Source organism: Malaclemys terrapin, chromosome 4, assembly GCF_027887155.1.
Source record: "Malaclemys terrapin pileata isolate rMalTer1 chromosome 4, rMalTer1.hap1, whole genome shotgun sequence".
Taxonomy (NCBI): domain Eukaryota; kingdom Metazoa; phylum Chordata; order Testudines; family Emydidae; genus Malaclemys; species Malaclemys terrapin.
The window spans coordinates 47347362-47369106 of NC_071508.1; the positions used below are offsets into that span (position 1 = coordinate 47347362).

At 47.2% G+C, this 21745-nt stretch overlaps 1 protein-coding gene across 1 annotated transcript in view; it reads left to right on the plus strand.

Annotated features, from left to right (window-relative positions):
- The window catches only part of LOC128836127 (sodium/hydrogen exchanger 10-like), a 239766-nt gene that overhangs the window by 140058 nt on the left and 77963 nt on the right, over window positions 1–21745 (plus strand). Inside the window, exons 17-19 of the mRNA XM_054026143.1 lie at window positions 6569–6718; window positions 7174–7225; window positions 21546–21694. Coding sequence (XP_053882118.1) covers window positions 6569–6718; window positions 7174–7225; window positions 21546–21694 — 351 coding nt within the window. The remainder of the gene's footprint in view (window positions 1–6568; window positions 6719–7173; window positions 7226–21545; window positions 21695–21745) is intronic.

Here is a 21745-nt window from a genome sequence, read left to right on the forward strand (position 1 = left end):
GACCTCAAGAAGCTATCTTGATGCTTAATCCTTGTAATTGTGGTTAAACCTAGCAAAAAGCCTAAGTTCCAGATGTATTTTTTTCCTTTTTGTTTTTAATAAAATTCACCTTTTTTAAGAACAGGATTGAATTTTTGTGTCCCTAAGAGATTTGTGCATATGTTGTTTAATTAGCTGGTGGCAATAGCTGATTTCCTTTGTTTTCTTTCTCAACTCTTCCATGGTGGGGGGTGTATGTGTGTGAAAGGGCTTGAGGGTACCCACAGGAAGGAATTCCCAAGTGGGCCTTCCTGGGTTCTAAAAGGGTTTTTTTGCACTTGGGTGGTGCAGCATCTACCCATCCAAGGTCAGAGAAAAGCTGTAACCTTGGGAGTTTAATACAAGCCTGGAGTGGCAGTATTAATTTTTAGAATCCTTGCGGGCCCCCACCTTCTGTACTCAAAGTGCCAGAGTGGGGAATCAGCCTTGATAGGGTTCACTTTATTCAGCCCCTGTGCACAATCACAGGGAATTATTTTGCCTACATCACTTGAGGAGGTGACCAGACCCTCAATCTGTGAAATCCCCTTGAAGCTAGATAACATGTAAATTTGTTATAAGTCCAACATATTTAGCTAGCCTTATCATCAGGAGTCATATAGTGCAAGTGCTCATAGATATGTCCGCTGCAATGTATTCCCTGAACTACTATCATGCTAAAAATTGTAGCTGCAAGAGATTTCTGGTTTTCTCACCTGAACAAATTTTCCTGATCGCATGATTCACTTGGGTAACTTTGCTCCACAAGTTGGATCTAAAGTGAGCAGACTTATTTGCAACCAGGATGAGGCCATGGTTTTTCAAGTCATCTGGATTGTTTTGTTGCATTGGAAGAAGGGGCCGAATGGGACTCTTTCAGAGCAGACACTCTCTTAATGGATCATCCTTTGTATTCAGACCTATTATTTGGAGACAAGAGTTTGTGTATCTGATAGTCTCAACATCCTTTCTACTAAGACAATATAAGTTTCTGCTTTTTCTTTGTATAAAGTGATCGTCCAGGTGGCAGCAGTGCATGTTGCCCTATACATGTCAGTCTTTTAAGCACGTTTTGCCTGTTCTTTGGAGACTTGTGTATCATCTCCAGTGTGAGGCCATGCTGCCCTGATGCAGCAAATTGGTGCTCTTGGTGCTGTGGGAGTGCTATTTGCATCAGTGAAGGTGTTATTACCTGGGAGACATGACTAATCAGTGAATTATTTCTCGTTTCAACACAGATGTCCACAAAAATTCTTCTTCGAGTGCTTGCTCATGTCGATTCAATTTTAGTTCATTCTAGGTGTGTGTGTGCCCACATATGCGGACGTCGGAGATTTTTGCCTTAACAGTATCCATAGGGCCAGCTGTGGCGCCCTCTGGGGTGCCACGCTCACGCCATGGTATTTCAGGCACAGCGGGCCCTATGCCCTCTAAGTTCCTTCTTATCACCCGTGGTGGTCAGTCAGAACACCTTTGTCCCTTGCTTCGCAAGTGACCAGCTGTTTTTTTTCTATCTCAGCCTTGTGCTTCTAGCTGTAAATAGTTTAACCATTGTTAGTTAGTTGTTAAGTAGCTGTTAAGTGTTAGATAGTGTCCCAGTGGGGACATGCCCCAGGTGGGGCATGCCCTGGTCCCCGGGTTTTAAGCCGTGCTCCATGTGTAACAGGCCTATGCCTGTTAGTGACCCGCATGATAGTTGTCTAAGGCTTGGTCTACACTAAACCCCCAAATCGAACTAAGGTACGCAACTTCAGCTACGTGAATAACGTAGCTGAAGTTCGAAGTACCTTAGTTCGAACTTACCTCGGTCCACACGTGGCAGGCAGGCTCCCCCGTCGACTCCGCGGTACTCCTCTCGCCGAGCTGGAGTACCGCAGTCGACGGCGAGCACTTCCGGGTTCGACTTATCGCGTCCAGACAAGACGCGATAAGTTGAACCCAGAAGTTCGATTTCCAGCCGCCAAACTAGCGGCTGGGTATAGACGTACCCTAAGCTGTCTCAGGGAATCCCACATAAAGAAGTGCTGTGACATCTGTAAAAACGTTGATCCTCAGACTCAGAGGGAGCACAGCATACATCTCAGGGCATGCAGGCTGCCCTGTACCCAGCTTTGGAGCCAGAGCGGTCCGATGTGCTTTGACTTCGGTGTGGAGCGCACACCCGGCATCAGGTTCCTCCCGGCACCAATCCCCGTTGCTAGTGCCGAAGAAGAAACCTAAGAAGATGGCACCGAGCAAGCCCGACCAGGGGGGCTCCAGGCAAAGGACCTTGTTCGGGCCTTACGCCCACTCCAGACCCGCAAAAGGGCTCGGCCCCAGGGAGTTCCTCCCCCCGAAAGGATCCATCACTGACTCCAGGGAACAGTAAAGGGCCCAAGCTGATGGCGCAGTCGACACTCTCCCAGCTCCTGGCATAGGGAGAGCAGAGAGCGCCCCCACTGCAGATGGCACCATGTGGAGATATGGATCTGACTATGGTTCCCCGAGAGGGCAAGCCTGCTGGCAAAGCCTTGCACAAATCAAGCGAGCACCACCGGTCTCCAGAGCCAAGACAGAGCCCTCGGTCGCCATTGGTCTCCGCGTCGGCCCATGGCTCCGGCTTGCTGCTATGAGTCATCAGCTCCGTGCTCTAGATCCCCATCTTCGCGCCGGGACTTGCCCAGCCATAGACGATCTCCCTGGCATCGGTCTTTGTCTTGGGTCGCTATAACTTTAAATTGTGGGACTCTCTCCTCAAGTTCAAGGACTCCATGACCCAGGAGATGGCCCAGGAGTTCACAACTCTGGTGGAGGAGGGTACTGCGGCAGCTCGGTGCTCCCTCCAAATGGCCTGGGACACAGCTGATTCAGCTGCCCTAGTGGTCGCCTTGGCAGTGGTCATGCAGCGAAGTTCCTGGCTCCAGACCAGTCTCAGAAGATGCAGGCCTCTATTCAGGATCTCCTGTTTGACGGTGTTGGCCTTTTTTCCAACCAAATGGATGCTCGTCTGCACGGCCTGAAAGACATGCAGGCAACTCTCTGGGGATGCATATTCCTCAGGCATTGAGACAGCCGTTCCAGCCTCCTCCGCCACCTCGACAGTGGCAGCCTCGGCAGGCACCTGCAAGGAAAAGGGATGTAGGGTTTAGTCGCTATCATCATTTGTCATCCCGATCTGCTGCGCAGCCTTGCCTCGTGAAGCACCAAGGGGGCCAGACGTGCTCATTTTGAGGGTGTGCTCGGGAGCAATGCACCAGCCAACTGCCTGGATCCTTCCCGCCTTTTCCTCAGCTGCCTTTTTCCCTACCTCTCGGCCTGGTCGCGGATTACATCAGACCATTGGTTCCTGGACATAGTAGCTCGGGGCTATACTCCGCAATTTTTGGCCACCCCTCCCTCTACCACGCCCCTCCCCCCACACACACACACACCTTCCCCATCCCTCTTCAGGGACCCTTCTCACAAGCAACTCCTCGTTCAGGAGGTCGAAAATCTCCTGGTCTTGGAGGCTGTGGAGGAAGTTCCTCGAGATATGTAAGGAAGAGGATTCTACTCCCGCTACTTCCTAATCCCGAAGGCAAAGGGGGGGGGGCGTGTCTAAGACGCATTCTGGACCTGGTTGGCCTCAACAAGTCTCTCAAGAAGTTCAAGTTCTGCATGGTCTCCATCATCCCATCCCTGGATCCGGGGGACTGGTATGCCGCTCTCAACTTAAAGGACGCTGGCTTTCATGTCTCCATATTCCTGTGGCACAGGCATTTCCTGCATTTCATAGTGGTCGAGTGCCACTTCCATTTCACTTTGCTACCCTGTGGCCTGTCTTCGGCCCCCAGGGTGTTCACGAAATGCATGGCGCTGAGAAGTCGAGGGGTCCCGATCTTCCCGTATCTCAACGAGTGGCTCATCAAGGGCAGGTCTATGGGGAAGGTGCGCAAGAGCCTTGATCTGGTGCTGTCCACCTGCAGCAACCCGGGTCTATTGATAAACACAGAAAAGTCCATGTTAACGCCAGTCCAAAGGATAGAGTTTATCGGAGCGGTCCTTGACTCCACCTGGGCCAGGGCCTTCCTTCCGGAAGCATGTTTTCAGGCCATGTCAAGCTTAATCCCCCAAATAAAGAGCCACCCACTCACTATGGCCCACGTGTGCCTGCGAATGATGGGCCACATGACCATGTGCACATATGTGGTTAGCTATGCTCGTCTTCATCTGCGGCCTCTGCAAGTGTAGCTAGCCTCGGTCTACACCCCCATCAGGCACACCCTGGACCATGTGGTCACAGTGTTGAACCATGTCCTCCTGTCTCTGGATTGGTGTCTGGATACCAGGTCAGTGCTTCAGGGAGTCCCCTTTGCAATCCTGTCTCCGTCGATCATCCTGGTCTCGGATGTGTCGGATCTGGGTTGGGGAGCCCATCGGGGCGTTAGCTCAGCACCCAGGGCCACTGGCTCCACAACAATCTCTCCCTTCATATCAGTGTCAGGGAGCTCAAAGCAGTTCGCCTAGCCTGCCAGGCCTTCTTGCCCCACCTGAAAGGCAAGGTGGTGCAGGTCCTCACAGAAAATACTGCTGCGATATATTACATCAACAGGCAGGGCGGCGCCAGGTCTTCAGCCCTTTGTCAGGAAGCGCTCAGCCTCTGGGATTTTTGTGTGCGATATGCCATTCACCTGGTAGCTATCCACCTGCCCGGAGCCAAGAACATCCTAGCAGATCACCTCAGCAGGATCATCTTGTCTCGCCATGAATGGTTGCTCCATCCGGTGGTCAGCCTAATCTTCCATAGGTGGGGGACTCCCCAGGTGGACCTGTTTGTATCCAGGCAGAACAGAAAGTGCCACGTGTTCTATTCTCTGCAGGGCAGGGACAAGGGCTCCCTTTCAGACGCCTTCATGATTCTATGTTCAGGAGCTCTGATGTACGCCTTCCTGCCAGTGCCATTAATCCACAGAGTCCTGCTCAAGGTGAAGCAAGACAAAGCAACGATCATCCTCATAGTCCCAGCGTGGCCTCATCAACCCTAGTTCGGCCATTACCTGCCCTCCTACCCCTCTGTTGGAGTTGTCAGCAATAAGGAACAGAGAGGGCGTAGGGCCGGCAGCACCTGATATACCGCAGCGTGAGCAAGTCACCCCAGAGGGCGCCACATCGGCCCTATGGAAACCGCTAAGGCAAAAGTCTCCGACCTCCGTGCACATGAACTAGAATGGAATGGACATGAGCAACACATCTCGAAGAACAACAGTTATGAAAGGTGGGTAACCATTTTTTCCTACACTTAGTGCAGTGAGCTATTGTCAAAACCAAAGGGTTTAATTTAAGGAAAGCTATCTAGGCTCATAGGTGGATTGACTGATTCACCTAGGTTCTGGAGGGTTCTGACCCAAATTGCTAATTAAAGGAAAAATGATTCTGTGCTTTATGAATTTTATTAAAAGTAAACATTCAAGACTAAAATAAAAAAACTATTACAAATTCTAAGGTTGAAAATAATGACAGTTAACCGGATGGTTTTACCCCAATATTGCTGCTAACATAGCAAATAATCACTTATTGATTCTAAAACAGGAAGCTCAAGAGGAAGCTGTTTATTTAGTTGGCAGGCAACAATCAAAGAATTTTTACTCACAGCACTGATAGTCTTTAATTGATTTAGTTGGTGTTTTCCTCCTTGGAATTCACTTTAACTATAGTGGCTAAACTATTTCTTTTCTCTACTCCTACTCCACCCCAGCATAAAAAATAAGTATAAGATTTACAAGATATTTTATAAAGAGGATGTTTCACTAAACAGTGGCAACCTTGTTTTTCTGGAGGACTAACATAAGTTATATTAAATTGTACTGCTGAACTTCTAAGTTATGTTAAGAGCACATCGAGCATCTGGACCAGGGGTAGGCAAACCTTTTGGCCTGAGGGCCACATCGGGGTTCCGAAACTGTATGGAGGGCCAGGTAGGGAAGGCTGTGCCTCTCCAAACAGCCTGGCCCCTGCCCCCTATCCACACCCTTCCACTTCCTGCCCCCCTCAGAACCCCTGACCCATCCAACCCCCCCTGCTCCTTGTCCCCTGACCACCCAGATGCCTATCCACACCCCCGCCCCCTGACAGGCCCCCAGGAATCCCACGCCTATCCAACCCCTCCTGTTCCCTGTCCACTGACCGCCCCCCCCCCCCAGAACCTCTGCCCCATTCTACCGTCCCCTGCTGCCTGTCCCCTGACTGCCCCCAGGACCTCTTGCCCCTTATCCAAACCCCCCGCTCACTTACCATGCAGCTCAGAGAAGCAGGAGCTTGCAGCCCCGCCGCCCAGACCGCTGTCGGCACGGCGAGCTAAGGCTTCAGGAGAGAGGGGACAGCAGGGGAGAGACCCGTGGGCTGTAGTTTGCCCACCTCTGATCTGGACAGACACTCTGTTGTAGTATTTACATAAATCAAAGTTAAATGAAATATAAACATACAAGTGAAGTGTATTTATCTGTATAAGAATTCCTATTAAAAAAGTTGACATTTTTATTAAATAATGTATTTTGTTTGCAGATTTGACTTATTTCATTATTATTTATTTCAGCTTGTGATATCAAGACTGATAAACCTATTGGAAAAACAAATAAACAAACAGCTAACCTTTAGATATGATATTGTTAAGGGTTATCTGCAAGGTGAAGAAGATACAGAATATTTAATTGAACAGATTTTTGGTTATGAGACAATTTCTAAGGTGAGGGAAAATAATAGAAAGTATATGAAATGGTTAAAATGTGTGCTTTGAAGATTTTAATTTATATTCTTTAAAAAGTTATAGATTTAAATGGATAACAGGAAGTTAAAATAGATAAAATAAAGATGTCAGAATGATTAAAAACAAACTCTAGCAGAGCTGATACATGACGTGCATACTGCACCTTTTCAAAGGGTGATGGAGCTGCTGCTCCATCTGGCAGACCTCCAGTATTCGTAGTCAACCAGACCTCCTCTTAAGTATTCCCACAGCAGCCTGGCCCTTCTACAACATGGGTTATGGCTTAATGTCATTCTAACCATAACTCACTCACTGCTAACCCCCTATATTTAATGGACTTCAGCAATATTTGTACTAAAATGAATTTAAAATATGAACTCACAAAGGTGTATGTATTTTTCCTAATAGAAATTGCATTTTCCTTTATCTTACAGGAAATAAATAAAATTATGGAAAAGAATAAACAAGATGCTATGAAAGAGCTAGGTATGTAAAATGGAGATAATCTTATAGTCAGTGTGCCAACTCCACATAGCAGGAGGTCACCAGACAAACCCTGAAAAAGTCACTAGATGTAGCTGTTTAAGCACGCAAAAGAAGTCAAAAATGTCACTGAACAAAATTTCCAGGGAATTCAACAGAGAATTTTATATAGATAGATAGATACACACATACATACACAGTGGTGAGTAGGGGAAAAAACTCATAGACAGGAGTTGTAGACCAAGCTGGATGAGCAAGCATCTCAGAGAGGTGATTAAGAAAAAACAGAAAGCCTACAAGGAGTGGAAGATGGGAGGGATCAGCAAGGAAAGCTACCTTATTGAGGTCAAAAAGAAGAACAGGAGTACTTGTGGCACCTTAGAGACTAACAAATTTATTAGAGCATAAGCTTTCGTGGACTACAGCCCACTTCTTCGGATGCATATAGAATGGAACATATAATGAGGAGATATATATACACACATACAGAGAGCATAAACAGGTGGGAGTTGTCTTACCAACTCTGAGAGGCCAATTAATTAAGAGAAAAAAAACTTTTGAAGTGATAATCAAGCTAGCCGAGTACAGACAGTGTGATAAGAAGTGTGAGAGTACTTACAAGGGGAGATAGAGTCAACGTTTGTAATGGCTCAGCCATTCCCAGTCCTTATTCAAACCGGAGTTGATTGTGTCTAGTTTGCATATCAATTCTAGCTCTGCAGTCTCTCTTTGGAGTCTGTTTTTGAAGTTTTTCTGTTGTAATATAGCCACCCGCACAGGAGTACTTGTGGCACTTGTGCCAACTCTGTCCACATATCTATTCAAGTGACATCATCATAGGACCTAATCACATCAGCCATACCATCAGGGGCTCGTTCACCTGCACATCTACCAATGTGATATATGCCATCATGTGCCAGCAATGCCCCTCTGCCATGTACATTGGCCAAACCGGACAGTCTCTACGCAAAAGAATTAATGGACACAAATCTGACATCAGGAATCAAAATACTCAAAAACCAGTGGGAGAACACTTTAACCTGTCTGGTCATTCAGTGACAGACCTGCGGGTGGCCTGTCCCCCCTTCCTCGTGGAGGGGCTGTGTAGGGCCCCAGAATAGCTAGGTACGGCCCTGTTGCTCACCTCAGAGATTCACGGCAGCCCTCAGTTGGCCACTTTTGCCAGTGGCTCAAACCTGCCATTCACTCAGGTAACCTCAGCACCGGCCAGCGTGGGTAAAAGGAGGAGAACAATCCACACAGTCTCTGCTGACTCACCTAGTGGGTCGGAGACAGCCCAGAGACCTTCCCCTCTGGTGGGACCTTCAGTCCAGGTCAACTCCTCTTATATTCAATAGGAAGTTGGGGGAATCGGGGAAACCTGGGCCCACCCTCTACTCCGGGTTCCAGCCCAGGGCCCTATGGATTGCAGCAGTCTACAGCATCTCCTGTAACAGCTGCGTGACAGCTACAACTCCCTGGGCTACTTCCCCATGGCCTCCTCACAACACCTTCTTTATCCTCACCACAGGACCATCCTCCTGAAGTCTGATGACGCTTGTACTCCTCAGTCCTCCAGCAGTATGCCTTCTCACTCTCAGCTCCTTGCGCACCTCTTGTTCCCAGCTCCTCACACACACACCACAAACTGAAGTGAGGTCCTTTTTAAACTAGGTGCCCTGATTAGCCTGCCTGTCCTAACTGATTCTAGCAGCTTCTTAATTGGCTCCAGATGTCCTAATTAGCCTGCCTGCCATAATTGGTTCCAGCAACTTCTTGATTGTTCTGGAACAGCCCATTATCTTACTCAGGAAAAGGGACCTGCTTAATCTGGGGCTAATATATCTACCTTCGATCACTCTCCTGTAGTCATCTGGCCTGACCCTATCAAACTGTCATCATCAGGAGGGCGCAAGCTGCTCATTGGGAAGAGTGTTCTGTACACTGCAGCCCAGGTTGGCTGGGGTTGGTTAACTTCAGCTGAGCCTCCCTTTCTTGCCAGCGTGGGTTTGAGCCAACAGGTGAGTGAAAGGGAAAGCCCAGAATCAGAGGAAAAGGGCATTCTCCTGACCTGAGCTCGGCGCTGCAGGGAACCAAGAAAGTAGATTTAAAAACAAAAATCCACTAGCCGGACCCCTTCCCCCCCGTTTCCGGGGTTTCATTTCTGATAACAGCTGGGCATCTAAGCCCAGGCCAAGCCAGGTGAAGGGGAGTAAAGGGGAACCGAAATCAAGCTAGCTCCACCTTTGATATCTGTAGTAAGGGCTTCATCCCTGGAGGCCCATTTCCTCCTGCTATGGCCCTATCTCATACCACTCCACCTTCCATCCCTGCAGCTCTTCTTGCTAGCTAACCTGCCTCCCAAGGGTGCCAATTAGGTAGGGCAGGGGGGACTACATCCCCCCTGAGTTTCATACAGTTGGTGGGCTCCCAGGCGGAGCTCTTAACTGCTCAGCATTAGTGTGGAATGTGAGTTCTGCAGAGAGGTGCTTCTCCCAGATTTCAGAGTAGCAGCTGTGTTAGTCTGTATCTGCAAAAAGAACAGAAGTACTTGTGGCACCTTAGAGACTAAAATTTATTTGAGCATAAGCTTTTGTGGGCTACAGCCCACTTCATCGGATGCATAGAATGGAACACACAGAAAGAAGATATTTATACATACAGAGAACATGAAAAGGTGGGAGTAGCCATACCAACTGTAAGAGGCCAATCAATTGAGATGAGCTATCATCAGCAGGAGAGAGAGAGAGAGAAAAAAACCTTTGAAGTGATAATCAAGATGACCCATAGAAGGTGTGAGGATATTTTAATATGGGGAAATAGGTCGAAACAACAGACTGGACTTCTACATAGATTGCTTCCGTTGACGTGCACGGGCTGAAATTGTGGAAAAACAGCATCACTTGCCCCGTAACCTCAGCCGTGCTGAACACAACGCCATCAACAGCCTCAGCATCAACTCTGACATCATAATCAAAAAGACTGACAAAGGAGGTGCTGTCGTCATCATGAATAAGTTGGAATATGAACAAGAGGCTGCTAAGGCAGCTCTCTAACTCCACATTCTACAGGCCATTATCCTCTGATCCCACTGATAATTACCAAAAGAAACTACACCATCTGCTCAAGAAACTCCCTGAAAAAGCACAGGAACAGATCTTTACAGACACATGCCTAGAACCCCAACCAGGGGTATTCTATTTGCTACCCAAGATCCATAAACCTGGAAATCCTGGGTGCCCCATCATCTCAAGCATTGGAACCCTAACAGCAGGATTGTCTGGCTATGTGGACTCCCTCCTCAGGCCCTACGCTACCAGCACTCCCAGCTACCTTTGAGAGACCACTGACTTCCTCAGGAAACTACAATCCATCGGTGAACTTCCAGAAAACACCATCCTGGCCACTATGGACGTAGAAGCCCTCTGCACCAACATTCCACACAAAGATGGACCACAAGCCATCAGGAACAGTATCCCCGATAATATCACGGCTAACCTGGTGGCTGAACTTTGTGACTTTGTCCTCACCCACAACTATTTCACATTTGGGGACAATATATATCTTCAAGTCAGCGGCACTGCTATGGGTACCCGCATGGCCCCACAGTATGCCAACATTTTTATGGCTGACTTAGAACGCTTCCTTAGCTCTTGTCCCCTAACACCCCTACTCTACTTGCACTACATTGATGACATCTTCATCATCTGGACCCATGGAAAAGAAGCCCTCGAGGAATTCCACCATGATTTCAATAATTTCCATCCCACCATCAACCTCAGCCTAGACCAATCCACATAAGCGGTCCATTTCCTAGACACTACTGTGCTAATAATTGATGGTCACATAAACACCACCCTATACCAGAAACCTACTGACCTCTATACTTACCTACATGCCTCCAGCTTCCATCCAGGACACACCACACGATCCATTGTCTGCAGCCAAGCTCTAAGATACAACCGCATTTGCTCCAATCCCTCAGACAGAGACAAACACCTACAAGATCTCTATTAAGCATTCTTAAAACTACAATACCCACCTGCTGAAGTGAAAAAAAAAACAGATTGACAGAGCCAGAAGAGTACCCAAAAGTCCCCTACTACAGGACAGGCCCAACAAATAAATTAACAGAACGCCACTAGCCGTCACCTTCAGCCCCCAACTAAAACCTCTCCAGTGCATCATCAAAGATCTACAACCTATCCTGAAAGATGATCCCTCACTCTCACTGATCTTGAGAGACAGACCAGTCCTTGCTTACAGACAGCTCCCCAACCTGAAGCAAATACTCACTAGCAATCGCACACCATACAACATAAACACTAACCCAGGAACCTATCCTTGCAACAAAGCCTGATGTCAACTCTGTCCACATATCTATTCAAGTGACACCATCATAGGACCTAATCACATCAGCCACACCATCAGGGCCTCGTTCACCTGCACATCTACCAATGTAATATATGCCATCATGTGCCAGCAATGCCCCTCTGCCATATACATTGGCCAAACCAGACAGTCTCTATGCAAAAGAATAAATGAACACAAATCTGACATCAGGAATCATAACATTCAAAAACCAGTGGGAGAACACTTCAACCTCTCTAACCACTCAGTGACAGACTTGAAGGTGGCATTTTGCAACAAAAAACCTTCAAAAACAAACTCCAAAGAGAGACTGCTGAACTTGAATTAATATGCAAATTAGATACAATTAACTTAGGTTTGAACAAAGACTGGGAATGGTTGGGTCATGACACTAATTGAATCTATTTCCCCATGTTAAAATATCCTCACACCTTCTATGGGTCATCTCGATTATCACTTCAAAGGTTTTTTTTCTCTCTCTCCTGCTGATGATAGCTCATCTCAATTGATTGGCCTCTTACAGTTGGTATGGCTACTCCCACCTTTTCATGTTCTCTGTATGTATAAATATCTTCTTTCTGTGTGTTCCATTCTATGCATCCGATGAAGTGAGCTGTAGCCCACAAAAGCTTATGCTCAAATAAATTTGTTAGTCTCTAAGGTGCCACAAGTACTCCTGTTCTTCTCCCAGCTTGTGTCCCTGGGGCCAGGAATGCCTAAAAACCTTTGAAACTCTGTCCCTAAGGCACTGACCTGAGGTCATACAGGAAGTCCATGAGGAGGGGGGAGTAGAACCCAGATCTCTCAGGGCTAGCTCCCTATCCACTGGACCAGCCTTTCTCTCTGCTGCATGCTGCAAAAGAGGCCTCCAATGGATGGGACCAAAACATAGAAGGCCACTTCTCGAGACTCCAGCAATTAGTCCCAGATGATTGGGAATGATGTCCTAGTTGATAGTATCAAAAGCAGCACAGAGGTTAGGAAGGATGAAGAAAGAGAATGAGAGTCAGATGAGAGGAGAACGCTTAACCACCAATAGATAGCAGGTTCTGCCTCAGGCTGAATTGTACAGCAATGTCTGCAGTGCAATTTAGGTTTTAACTGAAAACCATTTTGTTTTGTCATTTTTTGTTCTGAGTTTGAAAAAGGAAGGAATGAGAAAGTGTCATATGAGTATCAGATGTGATTATATATCAAATTTTTAGGGTTTCAGCTGTATTCAGACCAAGAACAGAAATTGCATCCACAGAGTCCATAAAGTCAACCGTTATTGTCATGATTTGTATTATTCAGTGGGCACAGTCTGTGCGCTCAGCACTGTTCAGAATATGCCAGAAAATATAGTCCCTGAGCCAATGCATATAAGATGTGTATCTCTGGATAAGATGGCTCAGATATTTAAGTTTGAAGTGTATAGTTATTGACCACACATGTTATCACATGTTCACTGTGATGTTTATATCTATGAGTGGCGGTCCTGATGGCAATAGACGTTTTACTTGATTAAGGACTAGAAGATTTGACCCTCCAGCTTTCTTTCAAGAGGAAGAGCTGCCCAGAGCTCCTGTGCCTGTTTATTTTCGTTTCCTGCCTGCAGTGGCCCTGATATACCTCAGAAGTCTCAATTTTACCCAACTTTAAAATCTGGAATTTTCTTGGTGTTTGATTTAAAATATTCTCCTGTGAAAACTGCAACTCAATCACTGTAGTGTTGTGTTTAAGAGCCTTCTGGAAAGTAACTAGCCTTTAAACAGAAATGAAAGCAGTGTTGCCAACTCTCATGATTTTGTCATGAGTCTCATGGTAATTATTGTTTTCCTTAAAGCCCCAGCTCCTGGAATCAAGTGGATATGTGATGATTTCAGCCTTCATTCTTAAAGAAAAATGAAGTTTCTAGCCCTTGTGGCTGTGGAGAAAGCTTCAAAATGTGACCCCAGTGCACCTTAAAGGCTCAAAAAGCAGAATGTAAATAAAAAAACACCAAATCTATTATTTTTACATAATCTCATTATTTTAAAGCCAATCTCATGATTTTTGGTGAACCCGATTCCTGATTTTTGAACATTTGGGGTTGGCAATACTATGAAAGTGACTTGAAAGTGTCAGTTTCACTCCTGTTTAAAGTCATTTTCTAGTTTATTGTTTGTAGTGTGGAAACCCCCCTAAAGCCCCAGGCAGGCGCAGTATAAACTCACAGGGCCTTGCCCTAATAGGATGTTTCCAGAAGTTAAATCATCTATTCCAAGCTTGTTGAACTGCAAAAAAGTGATAGAAAGTAATCTAGGTTTTTCTACAGTTGTTTCAATTGTTGTGTTCAAGAATTAGTAACCAAGTAAGAATATACATTAATTTTTTAAGCCTAACCAGTGTCCCTTAAGTGAATTGACAAAAGATGTCAGAACAAATATTAGAGCTGAGTGGGTCTAATATTTATTTAATTTTCTTTCTTTCTATAGGAATTAGAAATTATTATCTGACAGGAGCAGTGTATCTAAGTAATCATCTGCAAAAAATCGAGAGTTTTCAGGTGCCCAAGTAGCCTTTGGAATCACAGTTAAAGTTGCCCCACCTACCAAAATCTGAAATGGCACCCCTGCTGCCTCCCTCTCCCAGCCTGCTTCATTAGCCACCTTTCCCTGCATCACAGGGTGTGCTACCTACTACGGAGCAGGGAGAAAGAACACATTTGGGTAAAAACTAGCCCTGGCTAATATGCTGCTCTCTCCAAATTGTGCCTGGCTTTAGCAAAGTATTTAATTAGCCTCCACAAACTTCTTTTCCTTTCCTACCCATTATAATCATCTCAGCCCAAGAAGCCCTGGAATGTGATTGATTCTGAGGACATGCTCAATTGAGACGTAATGACATTGATTTGGTGTGCAAAAGAATATAGTAAGAAGAGCCTGGGATGGAGTTTATTAACACTATTGAGCTGCTTGTGAATGATTTTGTGATTATATATATTGGTGACTTCTTTCTCTGAATGTCACTGTAATTGGCAGTGAAAGTCGCTAGATTTGTCACTGGTCACTTTGACACTTATTTTCTAGCTAGGGAAACCAAAAAGTCACTAAATCTAGTGACAAAGTAGCTAACTTGGCCATCACATGTGCTCAGTTAACCTTGAAAAAGAAAAAAGGGTTACTGTAACAACTTCAAGATGACTATCTGCGTAGATCTACATCAGGGGTCGGCAACCTATGGCACATGTGCCAAAGACGGCACGCGAGCCAATTTTTAATGGCACGCTGGAGCCTGCCGGGACTCCAGCGTGCCATTAAAAATCTTGCCCAGCCTGGCCCGCTCTCCTCTGCCCTCCGCTTCCCCCGCGGGGGCAGGGAGCAGAAGCATAGCTGTGTGCACGGGGTGGGCAAATGGCCTCACTCTCCCAGCACGGCAAGCCGCGGGGTCTGCACTCCTGGGCCGGAGCGCCGGGCCGAGCACAGCAAGCTGCCGGCCCCTCCCCCGCCTTCTCCCCTCCCCCGGAGCCCTGCTGCCCCGCGCACAGCGCTCTCGGGGTTGGGGCTGCGCGCTCCCGCAGGGCAGTGTTTGGCTCCGCGGGGAGGGAAAGATGCTCCCTGCTCACCCGGAGCCCTGCCGCCGCACACGCAGCGCTCTGAGGGGTGGGGCTGTGCGCTCCCACGGAACAGCATATCTGGCTCTACGTGGAGCCTCATGGTAAGAGGTCCGGGGCCGGGGGGGTTGGATAAGGGGTGGGGGCAGTCAGGGGACAGGGAACAGGGTGGGTTGGATGGGGGGGTGGTTAGGGGTGGGGGGGTCTCTGGAGGGGGCAGTCAGGGAGCAGGGGGGGTTGGATGGGGCATGGGAGTCCTGGGGTATGGGAGTCCCGGGGTCTGTCTGGTGACGGGGGGTGGATAGGGGTCAAGGCAGTCAGGGGACAGGGAGCAAGGAGGGTCCAGTCAGGGGACAAGGAACAGGGAGGCTTAGATAGGGGGTGGGGTCCTGGGGGGCAGTTGGGGGCAGGGGTCCCAGGTGGGGGTAGTCAGGGGAAGGAGCAGGGGGGTTGGGAGTTCTTAGGGGGGGCAGTCACCCAGCCCTCTCCCCTGAGCCCTGACCCCCGCACACCCCCCGCCCTCTGCCCTGAGCCCCGCACACCCCCCAGGCTCCTGCCCTGAGCCCTGTACCTCCCTCAGACACACCCAGCCCTCTGCTTGACTCCTTCATCCCACCCCCACAACCCTAGCCCTGACTTTGGCACCCCCACATATACCCAGCCCTCCCCCACCCTGACACCTGCACCCCCCCACATCCCCAGCCCCTCCATACCGCATGCACCCGCCACATCCCCACCCCCACCCGGAGCACCAAACGGGAGCTCCTGCACCTCCCCCACATTCCCATCTGCACCCCTCGCATCAAATGGGAGCTGCCCAGTTAAGTGCCCCACACCTGAACCTCCTGCCCCTCCCTGAGCCCCCTCCCTCATTTTAGCTCCTGGCCTGACTCTTCATCCCCAGCCCTGTGCTCAGTGCGCTCCCACCCTCAGCTCAGTGCAGAGAGAGGAAGAGAATGGCCAGAACCAGGGAGAAGATAAGTATCCACTCTATGTGGGGAGGGCCAGGACCTGACTGGCAGTGGGCTGAGCGGATCCAGCAGCCGGGATCCCAGCTGGCAGGAGCCGGTGGATGTAACTCCTGAGCGGCAGTGAGCTGAGCCACTCAGTCCACTGCTGTTCTGTGGTCCCAGCCGCTGGCCCCGCACAGCCCGCTGCTGGTCTGGGGTTCTGGCTGCCGGACCCTTGCCAGCCGGGGTCCCGGCCGCAGGCCTTGCTCAGCCCGCTGCCGGCCTAGGTGAACAGAACCCCAGACCAGCAGCGGGCTGAGCAGGCCGGCGGCGTAAGATCAACATTTTAATTTCATTTTAAATGAAGCTCCTTAAACATTTTGAAAACCTTGTTTATTTTACAATACAACACTAGTTTAGTTATATAATATATAGACTTATAGAGAGAGACCTTCTATAAAACATTAAAATGTATTACCGGCACGTGAAACCTTAAATTAGAGTGAATAAATGAAGACTCGGCACACCGCTTCTGAAAGGTTGCCGACCCCTGATCTACATGATTCATCCTCCATCCCCATTTCTTTGCAGTCTATGTACTGTATTTTGAAATAGCTGAAAGAACAGAGGAAGTAGATTGGAGCCAAGGCTCCTTATGTACCTTTGGCTCTATATATTCAGTTCCTTAGGATATCGTGTGTGCAGACCCAACAGCCAAAGCTTTCTAAAGGGTTTTGGTGAAGAGGTGAAACAGATAGTTGTAGCTCAGGCAAACTGGTTGAGAGAATGGATTTTTAAGCCCTCTTTGTTATCATTTATTCACGTCTTAGATTGAATATCTTTCATAGGGAAGTGTGACAAAGTTCCTCCTCTATCTTGGTGGGTCCTGCGCTTATTGGCGGATTTTCTTGCCTCAGAGATTCACCATGTGGGTTGGGGAACAGCCCAGAGACCTTCCCCTCTGGAAGAACCCACAGTCCAGGTCAATTGGGAGGTTTGGGGGGAACCCAGGCCCGCCCTCTGCTCCGGGTTCCAGCCCAGGGCCCTGTGGATTGCAGCTGTCTATAGTGCCTCCTGTAACAGCTGCATGACAGCTACAACTCCCTGGGCTACTTCCCCATGGCCTCCTCCAAACACCTTCCTTATTCTCACCACAGGACCTTCCTCCTGGTGTCTGATAACGCTTGTGCTCCTGAGTCCTCCAGCAGCACACCCTCTCACTCTCAGCTCCTTGCACCTCTTGCTCCCAGCTCCTCACACTCGCACCATAAACTGAAGTGAGCTCCTTTTAAAACCCAGGTGCCCTGATTAGCCTGCCTTAATTGATTCTTGCAGCTTCTTCTTAATTGGCTACATGTGTCCTAATTAGCCTGCCTGCCTTAACTGGTTCTAGCAGGTTCCTGATTACTCTAGTGCAGCCCTTGCTCTGGTCACTCAGGGAACAGAAAACTACTCATCCAGTGACCAGTATATTTGCCCTCTACCAGACTCCTGTACCCCACTGGTCTGGGTCTGTCACAGAAGTAATAGTTTATCACAAAGGCCTTGTCTATATTAATGCTGTAAGACGATGTAAGTTACTCTAGTAAAGTTATGTAAGTTACATAAGTTATGTCAATGCACCTTACATTGACTTAAAGCAGTATCTCCACCACGTTATGTCAACGGGAAATGCTCTCCCATCAACATAGCTTCTTCCTCTCATTGAAAAAATTAATCATGATTAATCACAATTTTAATCACACTGTTAAACAATAGAATCCCAATTGAAATGTATTAAATATTTTTGGATGTTTTTCTACATTTTCAAATATATTGATTTCAATTACAATACAGAATACAAAGTGTACAGTGCTCACTTATTTTTTTTATTACAAATATTTGCACTGTAAAAATGATAAACAAAAATAGTATTTTTCAATTCACCTCATACAAGTACTGTAGTGCAATCTCTTTATCGTGAAAGTGCAATTTACAATGTAGATTTTTTTGTTATATAACTGCATTCAAAAGCAAAACATTGTAAAACTTTAGAGCCTACAAGTCCACTCAGTCCTACTTCTCGTTCAGCCAGTCGCTAAGACAAACAAGTTTATTTACATTTACGGGAGATAACGCTGCCTGCTTCTTATTTACAATGTCACCAGAAAGTGAGAACAGGTGTTCGCCTGGCCCTTTTGTAGCCGGCATTACAAGGTATTTACATGCCAGATTTGCTAAACATTCGTATGTCCCTTCATGCTTTGGCCACCATTCCAGAGGACATGTTTCCATTCTGGCGAGGGGTAAAAGTCTATCTGTATCTCAATGACTCGAGTCAAAGGCCAGTTTGAGGCACAGGTGGATGCCAGCGTCCACCTCATTCAGTCAACCTTTCAGGCACTGGGCCTGCTTATAAACTAATAGAAGTCTACCGTCACCCTGATGCATAGGATAAAGGTTATTGGAGCAGTGCTCGACTCCACCCAAACCAACCCCTTTTTCCCAGAAGTCTGCTTTCAGATGATGGTTTAATTAATAGTGCTGGTCAAGGCCCACCCTATCACGATGACTCGTTTCTGCCTCAAACTTCTAGGTCACGTGGCCTCATGAACATAGATAGTGCAGTATGCGAGGCTATGCCTCAGATCCCTTCAAGCTTGGCTGGCCTTGGTGTACCCACCGAGCCACCGCTATTTGGACTCGGTGTTCAGTGTATGTCCTTTGGTCCCAGGAAAAGCTATCATCACATATGAACATCAGGGAACTCAGAGCAGTCACAAGAGGAAATGTCACCAGTTTTGTTCCCTGTGAGGCCACAGCCCAGGTTCGCTCACGAATGCTTTCTTGCTCCCTTGGATGAAACACCTTGTCTACACTTTCCCTCCCATTCCACTTGTGCACAAGGTCCTGCTGAAGATCAAATGGGACAAAGTGTGGGTCATTCTCATAGTCCCAGCTTGGCCCTGTAAGCACTGATTCATCACGCTGCATCAGTAGCACTGGTTCATCACGCTGTATCATGCTTCATCAGTAGTGACTCCAATACCACCCTCCCCCCCCTCCTGGACCTGATCTCACAGGACCACAGTTGAATGCTCCACCTGAACCACCACCTGAAAGCTTGTAAGCTCCTTGGCTGAATCCTGTAGATTTGGTCTATTCAGAGCAAGTCCGCTAGGTCCTTCTAGATAGCAGGAAGCCCTCTACCAGAGCTACATACCTCGCCACGTGGAAGCGTTTTTCCATTTGGACTTCCCAGCAAGGTCTCTCGCTCACATGATCATCTCTGCAGACTGTTCTGGAATATTTGCTACATCTGAAACAGAAAGGTCTGGCAATATCATCAGTTAAGCTACACTTAACAGCAATTTCAGCATTCCACCTGCAGGATGGCCCATCAGTTTTCCTGCACAGAATGTCCATCAGTTTCCTCAAGGGCCTAGAAAGACTATATTTACAGATTTGGGAGCCCATTTCCCCAAGGGACCTAAACCTGGTCTTGTCAAAACTCATGGGCCCTCCATTTGAGCTGTTGTTGACCTGCTCCCTGTCATACCTTTCCTGGAAAATGGCCTTTCTGGCGGCTGTTACTTCAGCCAGAAGAGTCTCAAAGGTTCGGGCCCTTACATCAGAACCCCTGTGAACTGTCTTCTTTAAGAACAAGGTACAGCTATGCCCTCACCCCACATTCTTCCTGATGGTGGTTTCCCAGTTTCACAGTCATCAGGCAATTTTCCTGAGAGTTTTCTTCCCAAAACTGCACGCAAACAGAGAGGAGCAATGCCTCCATACACTGGATGTTAGACATGCCCTAGTGTTCCATCTAGGGAGAACAAAACCATTTCATAGATCCACACAGCTCTTTGTGGCGATAGCTGGCAGGATGAAAGGCCTTCCCATCTCAGCTCAGAGGATCTCATCCTCTGAGCTGCAGCATGCATTTGCACATGCTAAGAGCAGGCAGAGGTTCCGTCACCAGTTATCTTGACTGCCTGTTCTACAAGGGTGAAAGCTTCCTCAGCAGCATTCCTGGTCCAGGCCCCTATCCAGGACATTTGCAGAGTGGCAACTTGGTCATCAGTGCACACATTTTCTTCCCACTACGCCATCACCTAGCAGGCCAGGGATGATGCTGGGTTTGGCTGAGCCATACGACAATCAACATGTCCATGAACTCTGATCCCACCTCCTTCCTTCGCTTGGGGGGGTCACCTAATGTGGAATGGACATGTTCAAGCACTCAAAAAAGAAAAAATGGTTAGTAACCTTTCCATAACTGTTATTCTTCAAGATATGTTGCACATGTCCATCCCACAACTCAACCTCCTACCCCTCTGTCAGAGTTGGCCGGCAAGAAGGAACTGAGGGGGATGCTGTGTTGTCGGGTCTCTTGATACCGGTGCCATGAGCACACAGCACCAGAGGGCACTAGAACTGACCGGACAGGTACCACTGTAGAAAAAATTTCCGGCAATTGTGCTTGAGGCGCGTACACATCTAATGTGGAAAGGACATGTGCAACACATCTCAAAGAACAACAGTTATGGAAAGGTTAGTAACCTTTTTTGGGGGTAGGGGTAGGGGTTGGGTTGGTTTTTTTTGTTTGTTTTGTTTTTTGTAGTTCCACTGTTTTAACATTGATGGACTCACTGGCTAACTAAGAGTTACTTGCTTGTAGATGTCAAATCTTTGATGTTGCATGTTGCTGAGTCAGTCCACAGACATCTCAACTACACCTCTACCCTGATATAACGTGACCCGATACAACACGAATTCGGATATAATGCGGTAAAGCGGCTGGGGGGGGGGGGCGGGCTGTGCGCTCCGGCGGATCAAAGCAAGTTCGATATAACGAGGTTTTACCTATAACCCGGTAACATTTTTTGGCTCCCGAGGACAGCGTTATATCGGGGTAGAGGTGTATATGACAAAAATCCCAACGCAACAATAATAAAAAATCACAAAGCTAGCAAAAAGTTGGAATTGAAATCATGGGAGAACACCAGTTGTGCATGCATACATACATACACACAGTCCTGTAACGTAGAGGAACAGTTCCTCATTGTTCAACAGTTCCTGTTCTATAGGCAGATGCTTATACTTCCCTTTTATATTTTGTTACTTAGAGCAAAAAGTATTTTTCTCCCCAAATGATAATTTTGGAGTTTGATTTTCATATATAAGCTCATCTGCCTCAAACATAGATGTGGAGGAAGGATGTCATAGTCTGTTTTTTGCAGCCTTCTTCACAGTAAGAGCAGATTTATAACTTTAGGTGAAGGATTTTTTCTATATAAGTAACTAGGAAATGACTATGACAAATAGAATTACACCAAGTAATTTTCCTTTTATTGATTTGTCAAGCATATTTAGTATTTCCCCTCAATGTGTTACCATTGAAAGCATATTTAAGTAGAAAACTTGGAACATTTCTTATTTATTTTAGGTTTAATGCAGCGTGATTATCCAGATATTGTTTCTGCTGTGCAAACCAAACAGGCAGTCCAAACTGTGCTAAACACAGCTACGGGAACTCTTGAAGTATTGATATCAAGTGGAATTTTTGATAAAAATGAAGAAGCAAAATTACAAAAGGTAATAAAAGCATTTCAGAGTGTTCCTGTATATATTAGCTGCTGAATGTAT